Source organism: Ambystoma mexicanum, chromosome 1q, assembly GCF_040938575.1.
Source record: "Ambystoma mexicanum isolate Mex_15411 chromosome 1q, UKY_AmexF1_1, whole genome shotgun sequence".
Taxonomy (NCBI): domain Eukaryota; kingdom Metazoa; phylum Chordata; class Amphibia; order Caudata; family Ambystomatidae; genus Ambystoma; species Ambystoma mexicanum.
The window spans coordinates 201,519,447-201,543,420 of record NC_090922.1 but is presented as its reverse complement, the minus strand read 5'-3'; the positions used below and the strand labels follow the sequence as shown (position 1 = coordinate 201,543,420).

General features: G+C 45.0%; 1 protein-coding gene and 1 long non-coding RNA gene across 3 annotated transcripts in view; one reads left to right on the top strand and one right to left on the bottom strand.

Annotated features, from left to right (window-relative positions):
* GRIN2D (glutamate ionotropic receptor NMDA type subunit 2D) overlaps positions 1-23,974 on the top strand; it is a 1,678,351-nt gene that overhangs the window by 953,138 nt on the left and 701,239 nt on the right. For both annotated transcript variants that reach the window (XM_069637325.1, XM_069637330.1), the window contains exon 4: positions 5,531-5,645. In XM_069637325.1, coding sequence (XP_069493426.1) covers positions 5,531-5,645 — 115 coding nt within the window. The remainder of the gene's footprint in view (positions 1-5,530; positions 5,646-23,974) is intronic.
* The window catches only part of LOC138526530 (uncharacterized), a 618,058-nt gene that overhangs the window by 582,630 nt on the left and 11,454 nt on the right, over positions 1-23,974 (bottom strand). The window lies entirely within an intron of this gene.

Sequence of the window (23,974 nt, the reverse complement as noted above, 5' to 3'; positions counted from 1 at the left end):
TAAATGGAAGGTCTCAAGAGGCAGAGTACTAATTGTTGCCCACTTTGAAGATTTGAAAAACTCACTCCAAAGGAAAGTGTGTGATAAAAACCACCTGCATAAGGTGGGTTACACATAGACTTGTAGATTGCTATTCATGACGTGAAGGAAGAACACTTAAGAGGTTTTATAGAAAAGTGAGTTTGTGTCAAATAAGCTCAGCAGAGATATTTGACATTTAGATGGCTCTCCCCTGTCTAGACACGTTGGGTTAGATTAAAGAAAACAGGGTGCAATGATCTAAACAATGCCAACAGAATGGGAGAAGGTAAACCTTTTCACCAAAGACAGCTCAGTACTATACAATCAATTAAGATGGTCTACACAGGTTAACAGTATCGACTGGTGGAAAGGCCGGGAAATGTGCCTTAGCACATTGGCTTCATTGATTCTAATGTGACTGCCTAGTCAGCTCTCCTGACTAATGTCTATGTCTGCTCAGGTGAATGCTGTATGCAAAACGGGGCCCTTCTTGCTACGTGTACTCTTCGGACTACTACCGTACATACCTAGCCATCTTCGTTCTCGAGTTGTTGCCTCTATCATTATCAGTTGAATTGACTGTTGCAATGCCCTGTTTCTGGCTGAACCACTTGGCCTAATCCATCGGCTTCAGCGCCTTCAGAGTCTGGTTGCTAGGGTAGCCACCTCTACCACTTATGGGTCACACATCAGTCCTGTACTCCGTTTCCTTCACTGGTTGCCAGTAGCAAAAACGATTGAATTTAAGTCTCTGTGCCAGGTGTACAAAGCATTTTGCCACCAGGGTGCAGAATATCTTTAGGATAGGATTCAGCTCTATGTGCCTAGTCGGGCCCTTCGTTCCGCAAAGACATGTCTCGTGACTATTAACACATTCTGACATTTAAGAACTGGGGGTCGTTCCTTCTCAGTCTATGTGGCTGAATTATGGACTAACCGGCATGCTGTTAGGCAGGTTGAGAATCATTTACATGTTTGCCATCTTTTAAATACGCAACTTTTTTAGGCTATTACTAGCCCTTGCAGGTTGTGTCCTCTGCGCTACGATGCGCTTGGGGGACCGTGCGTTTTACAAATTCTGACAACATAACATAATGTATTATGTTCTTCGCCAGGGATGGTAAATAGACTTGCACCATAATTATGCTATGTTACTTTGTATAACTATTTTGTTGCATGTTCTTTTGTTTTTTGCACCACAGTAAGTGTTACTATCAACAAAATTTACATACACAAATGTCAACCTCAAAGAGTGGAAAGGATTAGTTAGCCTTGCCATGAGTTGGGACTGCAATATGGAATATTAACACAAATCTCTGTCACAAGTGTTTAACTAACTGAGCTATCTTCTTACCCATAATGCTACTCAAACTTGTTAATATGAATTTGAATTTCAGTTATTGCATCTAATCTATGTTATTGCATGTGATCAATGCATTCCATAAAGTAAGACACAAATGCTGCACAAGTTATGCTATAGAGAGTGCATAAACTGAATGTACTGCAATGATCACAGAATGTAAAAAATGATCAATTATTCAAATCAGAATTGACAGTCTCATTACGAATATAGCAGTGTTGGAAAATTTGGTGGTAACTGGGTGGTATTTCCGTTACCACCACATTACGGCTGCATTCCCTCACTGCCATACTACGAGTTTGAGGGAGAGGTGGAGGGTTCACCTTCAGCTAAAAGATGGAGGTAAATCTGCCACCTTTTTGCCCCAAAAATGTTAAAATCGGTGGAATTACTACCATCGGAATTGTCTCCGATAGTGATTCTGCCGGAAATCCCCATAGAGTCCAATGGACTCCAATTAATGGGGCCTAGCACTGCTATACCACCATTTGTAATCTGGGGGTAATTGTGTCCATCTAGCCTTGCTCGCTGAACTGCCTGCCGCCTGATACCCGCAGCTGTCTCCCATCTTGAACTCTGTTGCAGAAGCTGCAAAGCCTCCTGAAACCGACTCGACACTGTTGAGCACAAGAACATCTTCAAGTACAAGGTACATTGTGGTTATGTCCCACTGGTGCTTCTCCGTAGGCCCATAGTGACATTTTACGACTCATTGCTCCTTTTGTGCTAAAAACAAGTATCATTGAACTATTGAGAATAATTACTTTACCGACTACACTCCTGTCAGTATACAGAGTGCATCCCTTTCCCTTCTTTGAAACAGGCTTCCCTCTGCATTCCTTTACAGGGCAGATTGTATTTAGTAGTGTTGCTAGAACTGTCTTTTTTGATATAAATAAAGTCGATATTTTTGATACAACCTTGTCTGCGCTGTCATTTTATCATTGGGTAATAATTGTATTATCGATGTGTTGCAAATAACCAAAGATCCACGACCTTGCAGAGATAAGCCTGCCGTTCCATCCATGTTACCAAAATTGGACAAGGAGGTCAATAATTTGCTTGGGTTTCGAATCCTTTTGGATCCCTTCTGGTGCATTAGAGGTGTGGGGCTGATTGATGGTTTAGAAACCGAGATTCACCCCTGGACCGCTGGTGGCCCGGAGGTTGATTCCTCACAGATACCACCAAACTCGTAATGAGACAGTTGTCAACAAAAGCCAGTAGATAGGCTAGGAGAATCATCAGCACACTATACATTGCCATGATATTTATATGCCTTGTAAACATATGTATGATTACTTCTTTGCATCTAGCACCCAGGAAGGGGGCCCTCCCAGCATGGATGTCGCTGTGTATGCAGTAGAAAGACCTACAATGTATCCTGTTAACACTCCTAAGTACTTGTGGCTGATGAGCCTCTAGGTATCAGAGCAGCAACTTTATGTGCAGAACACAGCTGTGAGGGCTACATTGGGAGATGCCTCTAATCATGCACCTTCAGTTGCCAGCCAGCATTTTATCATGGCCCTGTTCAAGGTTTTTGAGGTACTAATGGCCTGAGGGAATGGATGGCAGCCTGTTGGCGCCCGCAAGGACCTCCTTTAAAGTGCCTGCTGCAAAGTGCACATATATAGAGAAGTGTGCGTTGATATATTTTGTTTTTGAATTTGACTGCCAGCTTAAAAGGGTTTGGGGACAACACCCGAGCCGCGAGGACCAGAGTGGCTTCACCCTCAAACCTCACCCAGCTGCGTGCAAGCGGGAGTTACCCTCAAAATGTGGTATGCTCCGTGCACTTGTGCATACCTCCAATAAAAGCCTGGAAGACTGTTTCTAGGATGAAAGTCTATGCTCTTACCATGTTCAGCAACAACTCATTCTCTGAACAGGAAATAAAGACTTTATGATTTGGGCACTCATCTTTGAAGGTGTTGGACATTGGAAGAAAGCCCCAGTTTTTTCATTGACCCTTCCCCAACAATGTTTGCTTTAGGAACACCCACATGGTCTGTAGACATGTCCATATATCCTATAGGCGTCTTGTCCATTCTACCCCTCAACAAATAGTTAATGGAGTCAGTTCGGGGCACACTTGTTTTGTGTCACTTGTGACATTGCTCGGCCTTAGCGGAGATGCTATTTAATATATCAGGTGGTTAAGTGGAAATTGCCCCTTCAGGCGAGGGGACAAGTGTGCAGCTGTACTAAGACCCTTAGTAACTGGTCCCTTGGACTACTGTGATGCACTCCTGTGGGGGCGGAGGGGTACAACAATGAAACTGACTAGTAGACTGCAGGTGGCTGAACACTGATTGGTTTCTGGACCTAGAGAAAGTCATCATGACTAAGCTGCTTGCAGGAACCTGATGTGCTTTCTAGTACAAAGTACATCTTAACACTTCCTGCATCCTTTTCTAATGCATCCATGAGCTGCTCGTGGCTAGCATAAGGATGGCATCACACAGTAAACCCCAGATGGTTTGGTCTGTGGAAGATCACAGACTCTTCCTCTCTAGGACGCTGTCCGACTGTATGAGATGAAGGACTTTCCACCTTCGGACCTAGGCATTGGAATACATTCCCAATTCTATTGATGACATTGCAGACTTTTCAGTGTTGAAGCTGCATCTGTCCAGGTAGGAGCTAGGTAGGTGCTCCAGTGGAGTTAGGACCAGCGAGCAGAGGCGAGTGATTTCACAAAGGTGATATATTACAATGCAGGGGGGCATTCTTCTTTTGCCCGTCCCACCCGTTTGGCTGCCAACCTGCCCCCGAGACAACCCTTTGACACATTGGGTTGCACCATGCTCCTGCCTACCATGTCCCCTGCCGGAGTCACAGTTCCACTACATTTTAGGTACATTTCTACTACTGGCCTCATGCCCTGTTTCAGTTGAGGTAGGTCTTGGCTATGTACTCAGAAATGAGTATAGGTGGGGTAAACCCATATGGGTGGGTTAAGTTCATTTTGCGGACTCATGGAACCCCAATACATGTGGTGAAAATCACAAAGCTCAAAATATGTGGATGCAGTTTTTGCAAATGCTACGGTGTTGGTCCTCCTTGGCAATGGGTTTTGTCACTCCATGTATCCGTTTTATGCGCATCTCCCTCCATCCTCATACTGAATGCCTTTTCCTTTTCACCCCCCTTACTATCTCTTTTCTATGTCCTGGGGGCCTGCATTGGTCTCTCCCACCACCTTAAAGCCCAGTTCACTAACAGTGCATTTGAGTGGCCAAACCCGGGGGAATCCGCAATATCTTGTTGGCGGCTCTAAGAGCTTGGGGTATCCATGCACTACACGATCCAACCTGGATACATTGGCACTGTTACTACAATTCCTGCTATCACTATTAATCCTATTACTGATTCAACTACTAATAATAACAAAATATAATAATGTTGACTGTGTTGCCTGTTGACTGTTAATATCATGCAGTTTAATCATGCTTATTTGTCAGCCATTAACAGTGACTGCTTGTGGAGGCACAGCCAGGACAGGACATCCAAATACACAGATTTCACAAAGCTCTCTGAACAGAGTCCTTTCACCACTCAGCCAGGCCGCTGATAACTCGGCAGGTTAGCCACGCCCTTCAGATCACTTAGGTCCACTTTCAGTCAACGGTTCGAATCCCAGCATAGTCTACTCGTCCAATCATCTCTTAGAGTACAATGGGCAAAATATAATCACCAATATTATTTTCACAGAGTCTGGAAGCAGGAGGAATCTTGCACAAAGTGTGATATCCTCAAAATTAGCTAACTCCCTGTCTATTCTTTATTAATTCCACCTCTCTTGTACCTCCCTATCTTTCTCTCCATGCTCTTGACATTTCCTTTCTTTATATTACTAGAACGTTATCCCATTCCACCCTCACTCTCTTTACTCCCAAAGCTCTCTCCACTTAGAAGATAATTGTAGTGCCAAAACCGCACCTGGGTGCTCTAAAGGCCCCAGCCCTTGAGCAATGCACTGACGTCTATTTAAACTGAAGTGTATGTGGGGGGGGGTGGAAGAACGGCGGCGGCTGCCCAGGGTAATGTGCGTTCAGTTAAAAGACAAAATGGCTGCCATGGAGTGGTGCACGTTGCTAATTGACCGTTGTTATTTTTGTCGTTGCTGGCATTGCCGATTTGCAGATATTTTATGAACATCTCCTACGGCGGTAAAGACTTCTCGTTCAATGAAGACGGCTACCTGATCAACCCGTCCCTTGTGGTGATCGCGCTGAACAAGGAGAGGAGCTGGGAGGTGGTAAGAGCTGCTTTGTTTCCTTCTTCCGTGCTTTATTGATCGCTTCTTTGTGTTTGCCGCCTGCTTGGTCACGTTTCGAGAAGGTAGAGCGGCCATAAAGGCCTCAGGTGGCACCTTCCATTGAGTGCGCGGAACGTGTGCCAATGTTCCTGCTGGGGGAGGGCGGCATGCCTTAAACCTCTCCCAGGAGGGCCGGTCCATTTGCTCCTCCTGGGGGAGGGCGGCACGCTTTAAACCTCTCCCAGGAGGACCGATCCATTGGGAAATGCTAAGAGGGGAAGTCAGTAAAAGGCCTTCCTAATGTGTATTTTGTGTTTCGATGCATTTTAATTGTACAATATTAGGGGAATGAGATTTAGGGAGCCGATGGTAAGGAGTTACATGCCTAATCTATGCCCTGCATATGTCATGCCTCTGCATGCTCACAAATTATCACAGGGCTTGCAGTCACCGAAATCATGCCTCACATATGTACATTTTATGCATGTCAACATTTAAATATTGTTGTTTAGAATGCGCAGCCAGAGTGCATTCATGTCTGGTCTGTGGCACTATATGTACGCAGGGCCGGCTTAAGGACAGCAGTGCCCTGGGCGAATTGGCGCTCCGCTCGCCCACCGCACGCCCCTGGTTAACAAGGGGCGGAAGGGGGCGGGGATAGGATGGGCCACTTTTTTTTCTTTTTTTTTAACCTCCTCCCTTCGGCGAGGAGGTTAAATAGGGCGCGTTAGCACCCCATTGTCATTGAATGAGCCTGCCACCATGGGTTCATTCAATAACAATGAGGCGCCTGCCACGCCTTCTGCCACTATGCCAGCTCAGGGGAGCACTTGAAAGACTCCCCGAGCTGGCGTGGGGCTAATGGCACCTTTTCTTATGAAAAGTGTCCACGGTGGAGGGGCGCATTTAAATGCACCTGCCTCCAAAGGCACATTTTACAGTAAAAGGCCACCTGCTGCGCCTTCTCCCACAACACCAGCTTGGGGGAGCCCTTGAAAGACTCGCCCCTAGCTGGTGTGGCGGGGGTGGTGGGGGGGGGCTAATTGAGCCCTGGGGTTGGGGTTCGTGGCGCCCCTCCACCCTGAAGGCCAGCTGTGTTGATTGCAACCTTTGGTGATTGAGATGTTTTGCAATGCAGCTCCCATCAGCCCTCGCCATCATACTGAATGGGGACAGTTCAAAGCATGTGGGGAGCCACAGGTTGCAGGCCCCTGCTCTAAACTGTAAATACAGTGCATATGAGAGCAATTCTGTAAAGAAGGGAAACGTTGTAACATTTTATATCTTACATAAAAATCCTTTTTCCATCCACTTTTCACTTCTGACGTATTGATCCACTTTTCCATTGTTACTGCACCACTTATGCCAAGCCCATGCAGGTTCATTGTCCAGATACACATGCAAATGCTTTTGGAAATGTGTGTGGGTGCTTAAGCAAGTTAGTAGAATGGGTCGCTTAGACAAGTGCTTTGCCCACCACTAGCTGCTCCCTGGCACTATCCTGAAGATGCTGGCTTGTGCAGATCTGGATATAGGCTGTGGGGGCCTACTGTATATATAAGTGTAGACAGTCCTGCTTGCCTCGCAGTTTAATATTTTCAGTAAGTCTTATGTATAAATTGACTCTAACGCTCAGTGTGTTTTTTTTTTTGTGAGGTAACCAGGACTGTCTATATATACCCTACTAGAGGTGTGGGTTCACCTCTACTCACCTGTGACCTTGCACAAGTATGTCCAGATCGTAAGACTGAATAAGTGAGCTCAGCACAGGAGTGTTCATATCTAGAGTCCAACTCTCCCTCTAGCCTGTATATATTAGTGGCCATGAAACACTGATGCTCCTTTTTAGTTTGGCTAATGCACCACCTTTAGCCGAAACTATTGCATTAGGGCACGGATAGGGAGAAATGGCAAATGAGGAGGGACACAAAGCTTGTAGGTGTTGCTTAGTTATTTACCCAACCATTGACTGCCCCTGTCTAGGCTCATCCCTGTGGCCATTCCCACCTAGTTCCTGCCCCTTGCCGCCCAAACCACCTCCTCATGGGAACTCTTTGAGCTTGCTTTAAACAAGCCTTACTATCAAACTTTTCACTCAAAGTACCTGCCAGGGTTTTTTTCTTTTAAAGCAGACTTCTGAGAGCTAATGACTTCATCAGAGCTGTAAACCTGCTACTCATGTAATCAAATGTCTTAACCAGGTCTGTCTTCAGCCACTCGATGTGTAAGCACCATCACTGAAGTCCTTGTAAAAAACAAGCATGGGCAAAGCCAACAGTTTTGGCTTCTGTCTATGTATTGGGCATTTGCCAGGCACTGCTATCACATGCCCAGGTACTCGCACCATTTTGCACCTCCTACCATCAATGGCCAGTTAACACCACACAGCAGTGCCTGTCAATTGCCTTTCCCATGCCTACACAGAAGCCTAAACTATTGGTAATGCCAATGCTTGTGTGTGTGTCGGCAGTGTTTCTGTTAGAAGGGGCACTGTTGTTATCACTAACGCGGTGCAGGCTCCTTTAGAGGGCTTTTGGATAGTCACTGCATGATTCGGTTTTAGGCAAACAACCTTGGACATTTCTTTGCCTACCCACTGCATCATGCAGTGAACTTGCCCAGATCCTGGGCTCCATCATTACCGCACAGCCATATGACCTCCATCAGCTCTCAGCAAGTGGTAAAAAGCCACCAGAGCCCACAGGGGCCCTCACCTCTCAACCCACATTAAGATGGTGATGCAGGTGGTGATATGTGTTGCTCACTTGCACGGCTAGGGAAATGCACCAAACCTGTTTACTGCCTTGCATTCCGCTCTGTGTGGAAAACCCAAATGGAAGTGGTATGGATTTGGGCAGCGCTGGCCAATGGGCCGGCTCTCACCGGAACCGAGAACTGGTACCAGATGTTTAGCCCGAACTCAGGATCCGGCCATCCCCAGCGCTAAATAGCCCATCCTAAATTAAAGGGTTTTTGGAAAAAAAAATAGAAAAAAACAAAGCGCTTTCTGCACTATGGTAGGTAGTGGGGCAGAGCCGCACACAGTGCATTGGTGCCATGGGCGCTCTTCTGGCTCCGCCCCCACCTATGTCACAGGCAGCAGGAGCAAAGGCAGACCCTCAGTGTACCTAGCGGCTCGCCTCTCAGGGATGTCATTTTGGGGTTGCCAGGGGTCATTCCTGCAACCCCTGAGGACTCCCTTGCCACTTCCTTTTTTTTAGATAGAAGCTCCTGGGCTGGGGCCAGCACCATGTGTCTCTTTGTTTCTGGAGTGGCTGGCTTTCTTGTTTAGGCCTCTTAAAATGAAAACAGGGGGTTCCGCAGGTGTACTATGAGCCATGACTCTAAACAAGAAATAATAGGAATAACAAATAATTTGTCTTTCTGGAATTCTATATAATAGTTGCCAAACTCAATAAAGGTTTATTTCAGGCACACTTCAGAGGGTTGGTCACTGATTTAGCCTGTTCTTAAACACCTCAAATTCACAATTTTCAAGTTGCAGTTATAGCATGTTTTTTTCTGCTGTTGTCTCTGTTATGATCATCACAAGACATTCCATCTCAGCGTCCTAAAATCTTCTATTCAGTGTGTAATGTTTGACCATAGCACATAAAGTGGCCCTTGATTTCATTGTGCCTTGTTGTTATGTGTCTATCTTTCCAATCTGCATGGCATGCTGTTCAGGATGTTTATTTTCATGTATGAGGTAACGAGTGCCCAGAGTAAGGGATGCAGTGTGAGGCCACCCTCTAAAGCCTGAAAAGTAGATCCATGCAGGCTTGACATGTGGCCAACTTTGCACCAGACCGGCAGATTAATTGGCCTGCTGTTAAATCTGTATTCAATTTAATGCTATCCACTACAGAGTGTAATTTGCTTTCTGACTTTGGGAACATGCAGACATGTAATTGCACATTTTACTATGGTCAGTAAGATAGCTAAAGCCGGTAAGGTAGCTCAGTGAGTTTAACGCTCACTGCAGCTATGTGTGTGTGATCAACAGGTTGTACGTTTGAATTCCGGCAAGGCCAACTCAGCCTTTCATCCTTATGAAGTTGATATATGAGTACCTACACAGATTGGGTTGGGTGATATTATATGTATATTTATACTATATAAAGCGTAAGTAAGTGTAAGCGTAAGTGCTACATAATAACACATCATTATCATTTGTCCTTGGATGTGTGCTTGCATTCACAGTAATTTGGTAACATGGGTCTATACGCCTTGATATTAATGATACATATGGTGAACCATTCTTGTATGAAATGTATATCACATTACAGTGATATCATAACCATATTTTTCGTAATGTACTTAGGAACAATGCTTGCTATGTGATGCCACTTATTGTTTTGACAAGGGATGAAAGGTCATGCTCCATCACTTCCTGTGATATCATTTCAGGGTGGGGTCAAATGACACCATTTCCTGTGATGTCGTCAGAGGTCAAGGGTCATGTGATGTCACTTCCGCTACCCCTGGCATTTCAGTGAAATGTGGTTCCTGTCGCCTCTCTGACCTTATCTTCTCTGTGCAAGTGCACTATGCACAGCGTGCTCGCACACAGCATATTACATCACTGAGGCGAGCACCCAGGTTCGCGAGGTTCAAAGACCCAGTGACTGAGTAGAAAGCAGAATCCGTTTGGAAAATGCAATGATCACCGAGCCCCAGCTTCGCGGGCTCAGTGATCATGTCTTTCCCAAATGAATTCTGGTGTTTGTAGTTAGAGATATCAAAATACATTTTGGCACGGATGGTGCTGGCTTGTAAAGTACACAAACCATAGCAAGGTACGCTTACTATGGTTTGTGGACTTTTCAAGCAATTAAAGAAATTTGTGCAATTTTTTTAATATTACTTTTAAAATGTCCTTTGATACGAGCTCAAATGGCAGCTCGCCCCTTCTAAACTCTGCCTCCTCGGAACTCCGCCTCCTCCTCCAAACTCTGCCCCGACACTGGCCCATGTGGGAACCCCCTCCACATTTTTTCCATTTCCACCACTGGATTTCGGAAAACATGCTGAAAATGTGTCTCTGCAAGTTTTCCAACAACTGTGCCCTTACATTCATCAAGCAAAATGTAGATTAACATGAATTAGATTTATGCACACACAGTGGTATGCATCTCACTGGCCTCATGCATGATTTATGCATGCTTACATACTTTACTCTGTAAACATCACACCTGTACCTGAAGCAAAGTTGTGTGTAGCTGCCAAAGGTGTTTTTCTCTGACTCACCAAGCGAAGTGTCGATGGCTGGGAGGATCTGAATTTATCATAATGCACGTGTGGCCATTGTGAAGTGGTTCCTCCTTCCGGATTCCCTGCTTCACATTGCACTTCCCCACATCCACCTGTTAACACAGTCTATCCTTGGCTCGGGTACTTCCGACGGTTGGTTTGCCATTCCCAGGTTACAGGCTTGGGATTTGCAGCAGGTACAGAACGAATATTGCCCCTCACACTTCAAAATTGTCCTTGGAGGATAGCTCAGTGGCAACGTGCTCACCTTGGAAGCAAGACGACACGAAGCAACACAGGTTCTATTCCCGGGTCCGGCTTAGAAACCTCAGGGTATTTAAGCGAGTTATAAATATGTAACTAAGACAACAACAAAATAATCTGTAACAGGGCCTCAATGCCCCCAGGCTGTGTGAGCGCTTTAAATATGCAAATAAATAATAAAAAAATAAAATCTTTTCCAGAGCCCATCTCGGGGCCATCGCCAAAGCATGCTTCACTTAATTGTCGTACGTCTTCCATGGCGCCAGGGAACTCCTGCCCTTGAAAATGCATGTCAGCATGAAGTGTATTATGTTCCTTCTTTCTAGGTCACCATTCCATCTGACCATTGCAGGGCTGTCAGAAGATGTGGTGAGGCCCCCTTACAATTTTTTGCACTCGGCCAGCGGTGGCACCTCCGCAAACAGGAGACTCGAGAAATCTCCCCTTGAGTTGGTGTGCAGGATCCCAAATATGGTTTATTACTACAACTCCAAATCAACTACAGCAAAGTTAGATTTCTCTATTGAAGAAAGGTTCATGCCGGACTAACTTTTGTAACATATGAATAAATATATATAAGATGGCATGAGCTCTCCACTGCGCCACCTCCAATTCTCTGATGGTCAGTCACTTTTCCAAGCAAAGAGTTGAGGGCAGATCTCTTTCTTCGGCTGGGGCCTCCCTCTAGAAACAGCCTCCCTGCCTTGCTGAAACTTGAGGAGAATCATCTCCGGCTCCGGAAGCATCTCAAAACCTGTCTCTTTGCTTCTGCCTTCTCTTTTCCTCTCCCTTGCTGATTACCTGCCTGATCCATGCACTGGTCACCTGGTCAAGCTCTGAATTCGGGCCCAGGTCCCTGCCTGTCCTGTTGCAATCCCGCACTGCCTCTTGGCTCCCATGCACTTGTGGTCTTTATCTGTAACGCTAGAGTCCCCGCTCTTGCTCTTATTCTCCACCCGTTGGCTGCACTTATGAGTACGCACACTTGCCACCCGTTGGCTGCACTCTTGTTTCTCCTTTGTTCCTGCACTTCTGCATCCGACCCCACCTTCGGCCCTTCTCCCCTCCCCCCTTCCCTGCTCTTGCGCGATCTAAATGACACAAGGCCTAGTAAGATCTGCGTTTTGTCCTACTCATTTGTTTCTCCCTCCTTGCCTTGCCGCGCCTAGAAACACTTGTGTACAGGCACATTATAAATGCCATATCATATCATTAAGGAGCACCCTGCCCCTGTGTGCGCATTAAAACACACATCATACAAAGTGAAAAATGATGCACAATGGAGGCTGGCACATTTCTGAACTTAAGAGGCTTAGATGTTTGTGCCAATTAGACAGGATCAACAGAGCACAGTGAGGGAGCCCAAACCAAACAAGGGTTGCTTGAGGGAGGTTGTCACTCCCAAGAAAAGGTTTGAAACATTGGGTTAAAAGGGTATCCAGTCATAATTTCGAATACAATATGTTCGAAAGTAAAAATGTCGAAAATATTTAGTCGAAAAACAAAAATGTCGAAAAACAAAAATGTCGACTTTTTTTCGACTTTTTTCGATTTTATGTGTTAATAATAAATATTTTATTAAACTTTTTTTTAAAAATAATTAAAGGTATTTCCATGGGAGGTGGGGGTGATGGGGAGGATGGAAGGGGGTTGGGGATAGGGGTTTGGGATGGTTTTTTAAATAATTAATTAATTATTTAATATTATATTAAAGATTTTTTTAAAATAATTAAAGGTATATCTATGGGGGGTGGGGGGGATGGGGAGGAGGGGGGGGTTGGGGTAGGGGTTTGGGATGGGGGGTTGAGGGGGGACCCCCCCATAATAAATGTTACTATCTGGGTAAAAAAAAAAAAAAGAGTGTTTTGGGGTTTCAATTTTTTTTTCGACATTTTTTTTTCGAAATTATGACTTTTCCTATTATATGTATGTTTTTCGACTTTTTTACATTCGACATTTTTTTTTCGACATTTTTGCTATTCGACATTATGTTTTCGACTTTTTGACTATAAACCGGTTAAAAGTATGCATTTTACAGCACTTTTTTGCAAAATTGGGTAGAAATCCATACAGTTTGCAATTGGTTTTGTATGGAAGCACATGGAAATTCCCAGTAGTTGCAAATCACAAATTGTGCATAGGAACATTTTCCAATACATTTCATGCCACCTTTCCACGCGAGATATGCGAGTATAAAAATATATTCATGCTGGTTGTTCTAATTATGTCGATGCAGGCTGCATCAATATATGCCATTATTACCATGTACGGACTCCGAGCTAGTAAAAATGCCATGCCACAGAAAGTATATCCAGGCTGACTGTGTACCATAAGTGTTACTATTGGCTAGATTGGCCTACATTCAATGTAGGCAAATTTAGCTAAGTAGTATGTTTGCTTTAACCTTGATGCATAGTCCTGTGTGTCAAGGGTAAAGCAAAAAGAACAGTGGCAATGCCAACAGTTTGGGCATTTGTGTAGGCATGGGAAAGGCACTTCTGTATCGGTATTAGCTGGCCATTGATAGTGTCAGTGCTAAATGGTTTGAGTACCTGCGCAGCTAATAGCAGTGCCTGGTAAATGCCTAATACTTATACACAAGCCAAAACTGTTGGCTTCACCAGTGCTTATTTTTAAAAGAACTTCAGCAAAATACATGCAGGATGTTTTTAAATTGAGTGGCCAAAGGCAGACCTGATTAAGACATTTTTATTGCACCTGTTCCCTGTTTACAACTCCAATGAAGTCATGAACTCTCAGAAGACTCATTGGAGGAAACACTTGCTGGCACATTGAGGGCAAACTTTGATGGCAAGGCATGTTTAAAGCTAGCTCAAAGAGTTCCAGTGAGGAGGTGTATTGGGTGGGGAGGGCAGGAACTGGTCGAGAATTGCCTTAGGGATTAGCATGGCCATGAGAAGTCATTTCACTGCTAGCACCTGCATTCATATCCATAAAGTTTTAGGTAATTGAAATTGTGATCTGGGGTTAGAACCTGCATGCTAGGGGAGTAATTAGAAGGGAAGTGATGACATGAGACATCTCATTCGCACAGCAGTCCTTAAGTGTGACGTTTCAGAATTGAAGGCAAGAGGTAGCTGCTTGTAACATTGAAGCTTCACCAGAATAGACTCATTCGAAATGTTGAAAGATGTTAGGTGCCCCCGCACAAGTAAGTTTGCCCCTTCCTCACAGTCTCTGACATTAGCGCCTCTCCCAACATTTGAAGTGTTAGTCCCCTCTCCCCCCTGACATTTTAGCCTAGGTGCACCTCTGATGCCATGAACCCACCCCTTAATGAAGTGGCCCCCAGGGCGGCTACATTTAGGGGTGGTGCTGAACACACACTCACAAAAAACACTTTCACCCATGCATTCATCCACCAGTTACACAACTCCATACATGCATCTATACATAAAACCAAACACAGCATTGACACAAACACCAACATGCACGCATGCATTCATCCATCCACATATACATACTAATTTAATTTAAATACACATATACACTTTTAATTTAAAATAAAAAACACTTACCTTACCTCCATGCACCCTTAAAAAGCATCCACACAGCCGCCACGTAGACATGCTGCCTGACAAGAGAAAACTCCTTTCTCATCAGTCAGCGTGATCACGCTGACAACATGAACACACTGACTGACAAGAGAGAACTCCTCTCCTGTCAGTCAGCTTGGTCATGCTGAGCAACGTGAACACACTGACTGACAAGAGAAAACTCCTCTCCCATCAGTCAGCGTCGTCACGCTGAGCAACGTGAAAACACTGACTGACAAGGGAGAACTCCTCTCCCATCAGTCAGCGTGATCACGCTGACAACATGAACACACTGACTAACAGGAGAGGAGTCCTCTCCTGTCAGTCAGCGTCGTCATGCTGAGCAACGTGAACACACTGACTGACAAGAGAGAACTCCTCTCCCATCAGTCAGCGTAAATCACGTTGACAACATGAACACACTGACTGACAAGAGAAAACCCCCCTCCTGTCAGTCAGCATGGTCATGCTGAGCAACGTGAACACACTGACTGACAAGAGAGAAATCCTCTCCCATCAGTCAGCGTGGTCACGCTGAGCAACGTGAACACACTGACTGACACGAGAGAACTCCTCTCCCATCAGTCAGCGTGATCACGCTGACAACATGAACACACTGACTGACAAGAGAGAACTCCTCTCCGGTCAGTCAGCGGGATCACACTGAGCAACGTGAACACACTGACTGACAAGAGAAAACTCCTCTCCAATCAGTCAGCGTGATCATGCTGACAACATGAACACACTGACTGACAAGAGAGAACTCCTCTCCTGTCAGTCAGCATGGTTATGCTGAGCAACGTGAACACACTGACTGACACGAGAGAACTCCTCTCCCATCAGTCAGCGTGATCACGCTGACAACATGAACACACTGACTGACAAGAGAGAACTCCTCTCCGGTCAGTCAGCGGGATCACACTGAGCAACGTGAACACACTGACTGACAAGAGAAAACTCCTCTCCAATCAGTCAGCGTGATCACGCTGACAACATGAACACACTGACTGACAAGAGACAACTCCTCTCCCATCAGTCAGCGGGATCACACTGAGCAACGTGAACACACTGACTGACAAGAGAAAACTCCTCTCCAATCAGTCAGCGTGATCATGCTGACAACATGAACACACTGACTGACAAGAGAGAACTCCTCTCCTGTCAGTCAGCATGGTTATGCTGAGCAACGTGAACACACTGACTGACAAGAGAGAACTCCTCTCCCATCAGTCAGCGTGGTTACGCTGAGCAACGTGAACACACTGACTGACAGGAGAGGAGTCCTCTCTTGTCATTCAGCATGTCCACGTTGTCAGCTGAATGACGGGAGGCAGCAGAGCTCACTTCTGAGCCCTGCTGTCTTCCATTATTTTGCTGTTTGTTGCGGAGCCAAACCTTACCTTACAAACATACCTTAATAAAAAAATTATTAAAATTAAAAAAAAAAAAATGCAAATAAATAAAATAAAAATTACAGAAGGGAAACGCATATATTCAAATCAGGAATGGTGTCACCAAAAAGAGCAGTGCACCTAAAATTGCTCAACCATTTCCTTTCTATATGAGACCGCACGCACCCCAAACAAGCACTCAGGGCGTTTGTTATCACTAAGCAAGGTTAGGCGCTTGTCTATATCTGGAAATGTTTGAGCAGCAAAATGCTGCTTTAACACCTCCACACTAATTGTATACTAACTGCCTTGCCTGTGATAGCACCGGCCCTGACTGCCTGCAGACTGAGGCTGGCCGCAGCAGCAGCAGTCCAGATGCAGCCGCCATGCCGCGAAGATTGGGGTTGGGTCAGGGTCATGAGTGGCATGTGCGTGGCAGTGCTGACACGGTCCGGCACCTGTGCATTTGCACTCCATGTGGCAGGCCATGAACGAAGCACAATACAATACGTGCCCTCTCGAGTCTCAATCGATCGTCATCATGGTCATGGTGTGAGTCTATCAGGGAATGCTGCAGTGCACTGTGCAGCCTGGCTGAGCCCCTTGCCCTGAGCCTGTTAACTTGTTGGTCCGGACCGCGCCACAGAACACTTCAACCAGATCGGAATAATGGCCTTCCCATCTAAAAATCTGCAACTGCCTGGTCAGGAATAACTGGAATCCGCACAATGATGGGGCCCTCCACTCTGATATGAGCTCAGTGATCTCAGTGACTTTGATCAGAAGGCTGTGTTCGGCTGTGTCAAGCGTAGAGGACAAATCCGGCAAGACCAAGTCTGCTGCACTAATTCCACACCATTTAGAAAACCCCTACCCACGGTTTGTCTGTCAGCAAGGTGCTAGTCTGAAAGAAGTCCACCGGTGAGAAGGGGGCGGTGAAAATATCCTACCTTCACTCTACCGCAGAAGGTTGGTCAAGAAAGCACCATGTTCACTGACAATCTGATAGCTGTCTTTGACATGTGTCAAAAATGTGCAAGAGGGAAAAAAACACAAAACAAGGTTATAGGGTGTAACCGATATTTTATTGATGAGAACAAAACAAACATGTGGTTTTGGGTAGAATTGTGCAATGGGGAAGTTCTTTTGAAGGGTGTAACAAAACAAAAACACTTCTGTTCAGCAAAGGGGCAACTGTTCTTGGCTTTTCCCCACATTTCTCCCAATCAAGAATCAGGTGAACTCAAGTGGAATAGGAGATAGTTCCTACCCTAACTCTCTCTCTTTCTCTGTCTCTCTCTCTCTGTCTCTCTCTCTCTTTCTCTCTCTCTGTCTCTCTCTGTCTCTCTCTCCCTGTCTCTCTCTCCCTGTCTCTCTCTCTCCTTCTCTCTCTCGCTCTCACCTCTTTCTCTCCCTCGCTTTCTAACTCAGTGCAAATCAAAGAAAATGTGACTGTGTTCGAATCCGATGGGGCTCCTAGAAAGAAACAATACATTTGACTAGATATGTACTTTGGGCTGTATTTGGGGGTCATTATGACCCTGGCGGTAAGGGGTTAACGGCACCGGTAAGGATGCCGGTGCCGTTATCCCATTACCGCCGCATTCCGAGGTCCCTTAGCGGGTCCCAGTAAGGCCGGCTAGTAAAACCAGCCGTCCTTAGTGGGACCCGCTAAGGGACTAGGCAGCTAATAACGGGCCCATAATTTACGGGCCCGTTATTAGCTCCTTCCCCATTCCCACAGAGCCCTATGGGGGCTCGAATGGGAATGGGGAATGGTTTTCAGAATGGGGATTTACCGGGTCCTCCAAGGTTGGAATGACCCGGTAAGTCCCCATTCTGAGAACCCAGACCCAGACACGAGTTTGGAGGCAGCCATGGCGCTAATGGCGCCATGGCTGACTCCAAACTCGTAATGACCCCGTTTGGCATCGGGTTGCGAATTTGCAGAGTTCCCCAAAACGCTTTTCTTGGCTCAGTAGAAATATTCTGCCTTGGGCCGAAAGCACAAGCTCAGTTGCATCTTAAGGCCCTTTTCTTTGGCAGGGCTCATGGAGGACCCATGCAGCCTTGGTGCCCTTGGTCAGCCTTAGGCTGTCTGGAAAGTCTGGGTCCCCATATAAACGTCCCTTCACTAGGCCCTGGTCCACTGGACCCTGCACTCCTGGCTAGCCCTGACATTAGCTTCCTGATATCTAGTGAGGTTTCACCATCTTGAACCTATGATGAAGTCTGCCACGGACCACTTGCTCAACCCAAACCTTGCTGTACTTTCTTACTAGTAGGGATACCTGATCACTTCACGCTTCCACAGGTTTTGTCATTTTATCTCCCCCACTAGCTTTGCTTTTTCTTTCTGCACAAATGGTATTGGTATCCTTTCCTCCAGCCTCCTCTACTCCTCTACTCTATATGAATCTTCTGCCCCAAACTATGATACTCCTCCAGGTGTTACCAATTCTCCACCCAGGCTCCTCAAGCTCAATCTCCTTCGAACCTCCAACTCTCTCCTACAGACCGCCTCCAAACACACTTCTAGCTTGGATTTGGATCCAAAGTTCCCCTAGCATGAGCGCCGAGGAGAATAATATTCCCCTACTTTCTCTGGGATACTTGAGAGAATTAATCTCCATTCCCTTAAAGGAAGATGCTTGGATAATGAGTGGAATTGACACACCCAAACTATTGTAATAGCAATACCAAAGGGGGTTACATTTGTTTCTCTCTCTCAGGTGGTGATTTTGGGTGGTGGAACTGTGAAGCCCCAGGCGACTCTCCCGTTTGGTCTCCCGGCTCCTCCCATTACTATGAATACCCAAGGGGAGCATGTAGTAGTGAGGATAGCTGTGACTGGGAACTTGGTGGTCATGGGTGTCTGTAGGAGTGGTGGGGGCGTACGTTCTCCTGTGACTGCCCCTTGTGTTAGTGTGCTTCTCAGTCGGGCTATACCTCTTGTTGTTCATTCCACCCTTTTAATGCTTGGGAAATTGTATCCTCTAAGACAGGCAGAGGAGGTTTATGTAAAAATGTATCAGTGTTAGTAGATGATCTGCATTAACTTCCGATATACCTTCTGACCTTTTCCAACCCATCATCGTTTAGCACAAGTCATATGACAAGTGCTGATTATACATGCACACATCGACAACATCAGCGTCACTTCTGCTCATTTGAAGAACGCCACATGATGAGACTCTAAATGGACAATGAACTCCTGTCCAAAGCAGGCCCGGCTCCAGCAGGGGGGCAAAGGGGGCCAGGCCCCCCCAGAGCTAGCCTCTGCCCCCCCCTAGAGAGGAGGCCAGGTCAGTGGTGTTATACACCTCTAGTAACTGAGGGAGTGGGGGGTGGATGTCACTGCAAACATTCAGCAGCAACCTCAGAGACATCATTCGGAGAGGCTGACTTGCAGGAGGCCTGGCCAGGATTTGTTTTCTTGCACTGGACAATGATTTATGCCCCACAGCCATAAAAGTACAAATGACCAGGTAAATGGAGGGCCATTTACACCTCTAAGTGAGGTAGCACACTTGTTCAAGGAGGCTGCCTACAACTATTTTCTCAAACCTAAAATCACAATTTCAGTTTGTGTAATTTAAAATATGTTTTTTTGTGGGAATATACTGGTTTTTCACATCATGCTTAATAAAATGGTTAACTATATAAAACAATGAGAGGTAAAGTTGCTTGAACACAGATTTCTGCAGAAAGTGTGTCAACTGACAGGGGGCCCTTACAAATGATATTCAATGTATATATTTTGCTGCATTAACTGCTTGAGTATAAGTGAAAAGATAAGGTTGGTAGCAATATAAATGTAATTCTGGAGGGGAGAGTGTGGTAAAATCAAAAAGTAATACATGCAAGGCTTTGAATTAAACATTACCACTACCATTGCTCTGTGCAACATTCCATGCCACAATTCTGTAGTATAGCTGTGCGATTAGAGAAGGGGACAAACCATTAGCAAATGACTTTTGGTGCTGCCACCAAAAGGTGCAGTTGAATCTCAATTGCTAGGCTGTGTTCCATCTGCAGTGGAACACAAGCAACCACATGAATGTTTTGGCTCTGTGGTCTAGCAGTTTTGGAAGGGCTTCTGACATTAGTGACCGGGGCAAGACTGATATGAAAACAATGGTATGGAAGGCTGGCAGAGCAATGACGGTGATTGTAATTGATTCAGAGACTTTTTACCTATTAGGTACAACCAAAACGCATGCTGTGGAACACAGATAGGATGGCAATAACATGTGAGGAGAAACACACATCCTATGGGTGTGTCTGGTCATTTATTCACCTAATGACTAGCCATGGCTATGTTAATGCCTCACTACCAAAACCTAACCTTTCTAGAACTCTTTGCGCAAGCTCTATCACAAAGTAACACCAAACGTGTTGCTGTATAGGGCCTGCCGGTGTTATAGCTAAGCGTTCTTTTGAGTGTTTAATTACTTAATTGCCTCTGTAAATGAGCTCCTGGTGTAGTAACATTCTCTTAATAATGTGTCTTCAGCCAGTTGTTTTCATAAGCAATATATTTTTCAATGCCTTTGTGACTTGCACTGAAGTCCGGTCTTAAACAAGCAATCACAAAGCCAGCAGCTTTGGCATGCTTATAGATATTAGCAGACATTTGCCATGCCATCATATGCCCAGTTACGGCACCATTTTCTAGCTTTTCCCATCTTATTGGCCAAGTGCTACCCTTATGGCAGTGCCTAGAAAATGTCTATCCATGCCTAATCGAAAGCCCAATCTGTTGGCTAGGCCAATGCATGTTGCCTTGTGTGTCTCCCTACGTGAACATGTATATGCCCAGATGTGGGTGTGTTGCTTGCTACGCCTAGGGAATCAAGATGCACCTCACTGAGCTGGTCCAACAAGGCCCTACCTGAAAATGATAAGACTAGGTTGGCAAGTATTGACCAGTTTCAGATCTTCTCATGCATACTTACCTGTGGGGCTCCGATCTAAATGGAATGTATCTTTGTTTGGAAGGCTATTCTACTCTGACAGAACGTTTCATGATTCAAACTGATAAGTACTTACTTAATAACCTCATTCTTTTTGAGCACATTTACAGAGTTTGCATGCAAACAGAATATGTCATGTGTGTTGTGGGATTTGTTTGGAAAGTATGATGTAAATCCTGGGTGCTGGTGTTTAGGGAGTGCCGGAAATGAAACATGAACACCCGTAAAATAACAAAAAAGAACAGCGTTTTCTATAATGTTACGGGCAAAGAATAAAAGGTGTACATCTTTCATAACTAAAAAGCAGTATTTAAATATTTTCTAAAGAGTGCAATCAGAAGTGGATTTAACATTTGTCCCTTGTCCAAATGGCAATGCCCTCACCCCTCCCCCCCGCTCTACTCTCTTCCCTCAAATACAAACGGCAGGGCTGAACAGGCCCTACTAGTGAGATCTTATCTTTTTAACATTTCTCGGAGGCAGATTTTACAACAGGAAGTGATTACAGATGAGAAAAGGTAAAAAGGCAGTGATCATTGCTGTGGCATTTTAACAAAAAAAATATATGGGATTTTAAAAAGCTATTTAAGTGTGATTGTTGGGTGATTAGTAATTAAGGGGATACAGAACAAGCTGTGTGAAACAATAACCTTTTCATGCATTTCATTTCACTTTGTGTCTGTATGAGATTTCTTTGTAGGTTCTCATTAATTGCTATGCTGGAGCTTGTAGGCTTCCATTCAAGATGGGGAAAATAAAGCTACAGTCAGAGGATAATTTTCCTGGTCAAGCGAAGTAGAGAAAGTGGTGCTAAATGCATGTAGCTCCACTTTTTATGAGCTGCAGGGTTTTGTATGATCTGGCAGGCGAAGTTGGAGAGCAGATTCGACTTAACAAGCTCCCCCTGCCAAATTAGATTGGTATTCCACCAGCATGTATTTTTACATTGGCGGAAAAGCAATGGATTCCTATGGGATCTGCCTGACTATTACACCTGGTAAAAGGAATACATTGTGGATGGCTCCCACAATTGTTAATCGTGGAAGTGATTTACACTTTTCCAGAAACGTAGTGGTAAAGTAAAGAGCAAAGGCAATTTTTGACTGTTTTACTCTTTACATTTCCAGTACTTGGTGGAAACAATTGAATGGCCCCTTTTGCAAAAAAGTGCAAACAGGAGAATTCAGCTCTGTGCAATTTAGGATTCAAAACAAAATGCCCCCCCCTAATCTTTTCATCACATGTTTCTACAATGATGAATATATTGTCAGGTTGGTTCATCATGTGACTTGTGCATTTTTAAAATAATCTGTATAACATTTAGTATTATTTGAGGTATTCAAAGCCAGACTTCGACAAATATTTGTGCCAACTTCAGCTCAGAAGTTGTGTGGTCAAGTATCTAAATTGCAGGCTAGGCTCAAATTATGGTTTTATTACTTGACCAAAGTGTGTGATCCTTGGCTTTTTTTTTTATTTCACTATGCCTTACCTGTTAAAATTAGGTGCCCCTAGAAGTGTTTCAGTTCGTATTATAAGCTATTCCAAAAAAACTCACTCATGGTATAATAGATTGGCAGGCCAGGCATTAGGAAACACTTTGAAAATATCTGCGCCACATTTATTGAACAAAATGGTGTCATTCAATACCAAATAAAAGTATACACATCAAACAAAGCATCATCATGGACAATTGCATAGCATAACCAGTTTGTAAACAGTATATACCAGACAATGATGTACAGTGGCACGCCCCACCAGGAGCGATACCAGGAGGCAGAAAACCGCTAAACCATCACTGTCTGTCTCCTGATGCAGCCCGAGCACTCTCTTGCACTCTCAACTCAATTAAAATGTGCTGCAAAAATGCAACAAAAAATAACATTTTGTGTTTAAAATGTAATTTTGGACATGAACCACTGATGGGAGACATTCAGAATGGGACTACTGTAGGGGATCCGTTGGAAAGGAGGGGGGGTTGTGGAATGGGTGGGTGAAGGGAGGATTGTATACATACATGTGTATGTTATTGGAGGATATGTTGTTGCGCCCGAAATATTGTTAAGATCAACAAGGCTACCTCTATTGATTGGACATGGTATGTTCTGTTCTTGAAATCAAAAGAAGTTTGTAAAAAAGGTAATTTTGAATGAAACAAAATCTCCTTTTCCTTGCTTCAGTAATCTGCGAGCGTTTATCTTTCCCAACAAAATGCAAGGAGCACAAGCATCTCCTCCGGGGCCTGCTGGGAGCAGCCACACTGCTCAGGAAGGTATTGTTAGGCGGACACCATCTCAGATGGTACAAAGACGGGGGGCCTCACTGCTCAGTCCTCTCAGAGGAGGCATTACCCTCAATTCTCCCATGCCAGACCAGGAAAGGCAAGCTTGGTGCTGGTGTGAATAAGTGGGAGGGGTGATAAATGGGAACAGTGGTTAGGACATCTGAAGGAAGGTGACTGGACGGTGAAAGGTGAAGGAGGATCAGATATAACAGAAAGGGGAGCGCAGATGGGAAGGGAAGATAAGTAGATTGATGTTGCAACACCATTTTCCTTGCTTCTGTTTTGTTATGTACTGTTTTTTATAGAGGGGTGCAAATGTATTTTTGCAGATCTGGGAAGACTTTTTTTGCTGGATCACGGATCTGGGAAATCTGGATTAACGCCAGCACTTTGTTTACGATAGTCCTAGACCCGCACTCAATGGAAAGTGGGCCCCCCTGATCACAACCCTGGCCCACCCAGATGAAAATTCCTGGAACCGGGCCTGGTCCAAAGTCTGGTGCAGGTAACACAGATGCTTCAAAAACGCCCTTTTCAACTTCTAAAAAGCTCAGTTATAGAAGACAGCTGGACAGCAAAGACTGATATGGCTGCTTAAGTGGGA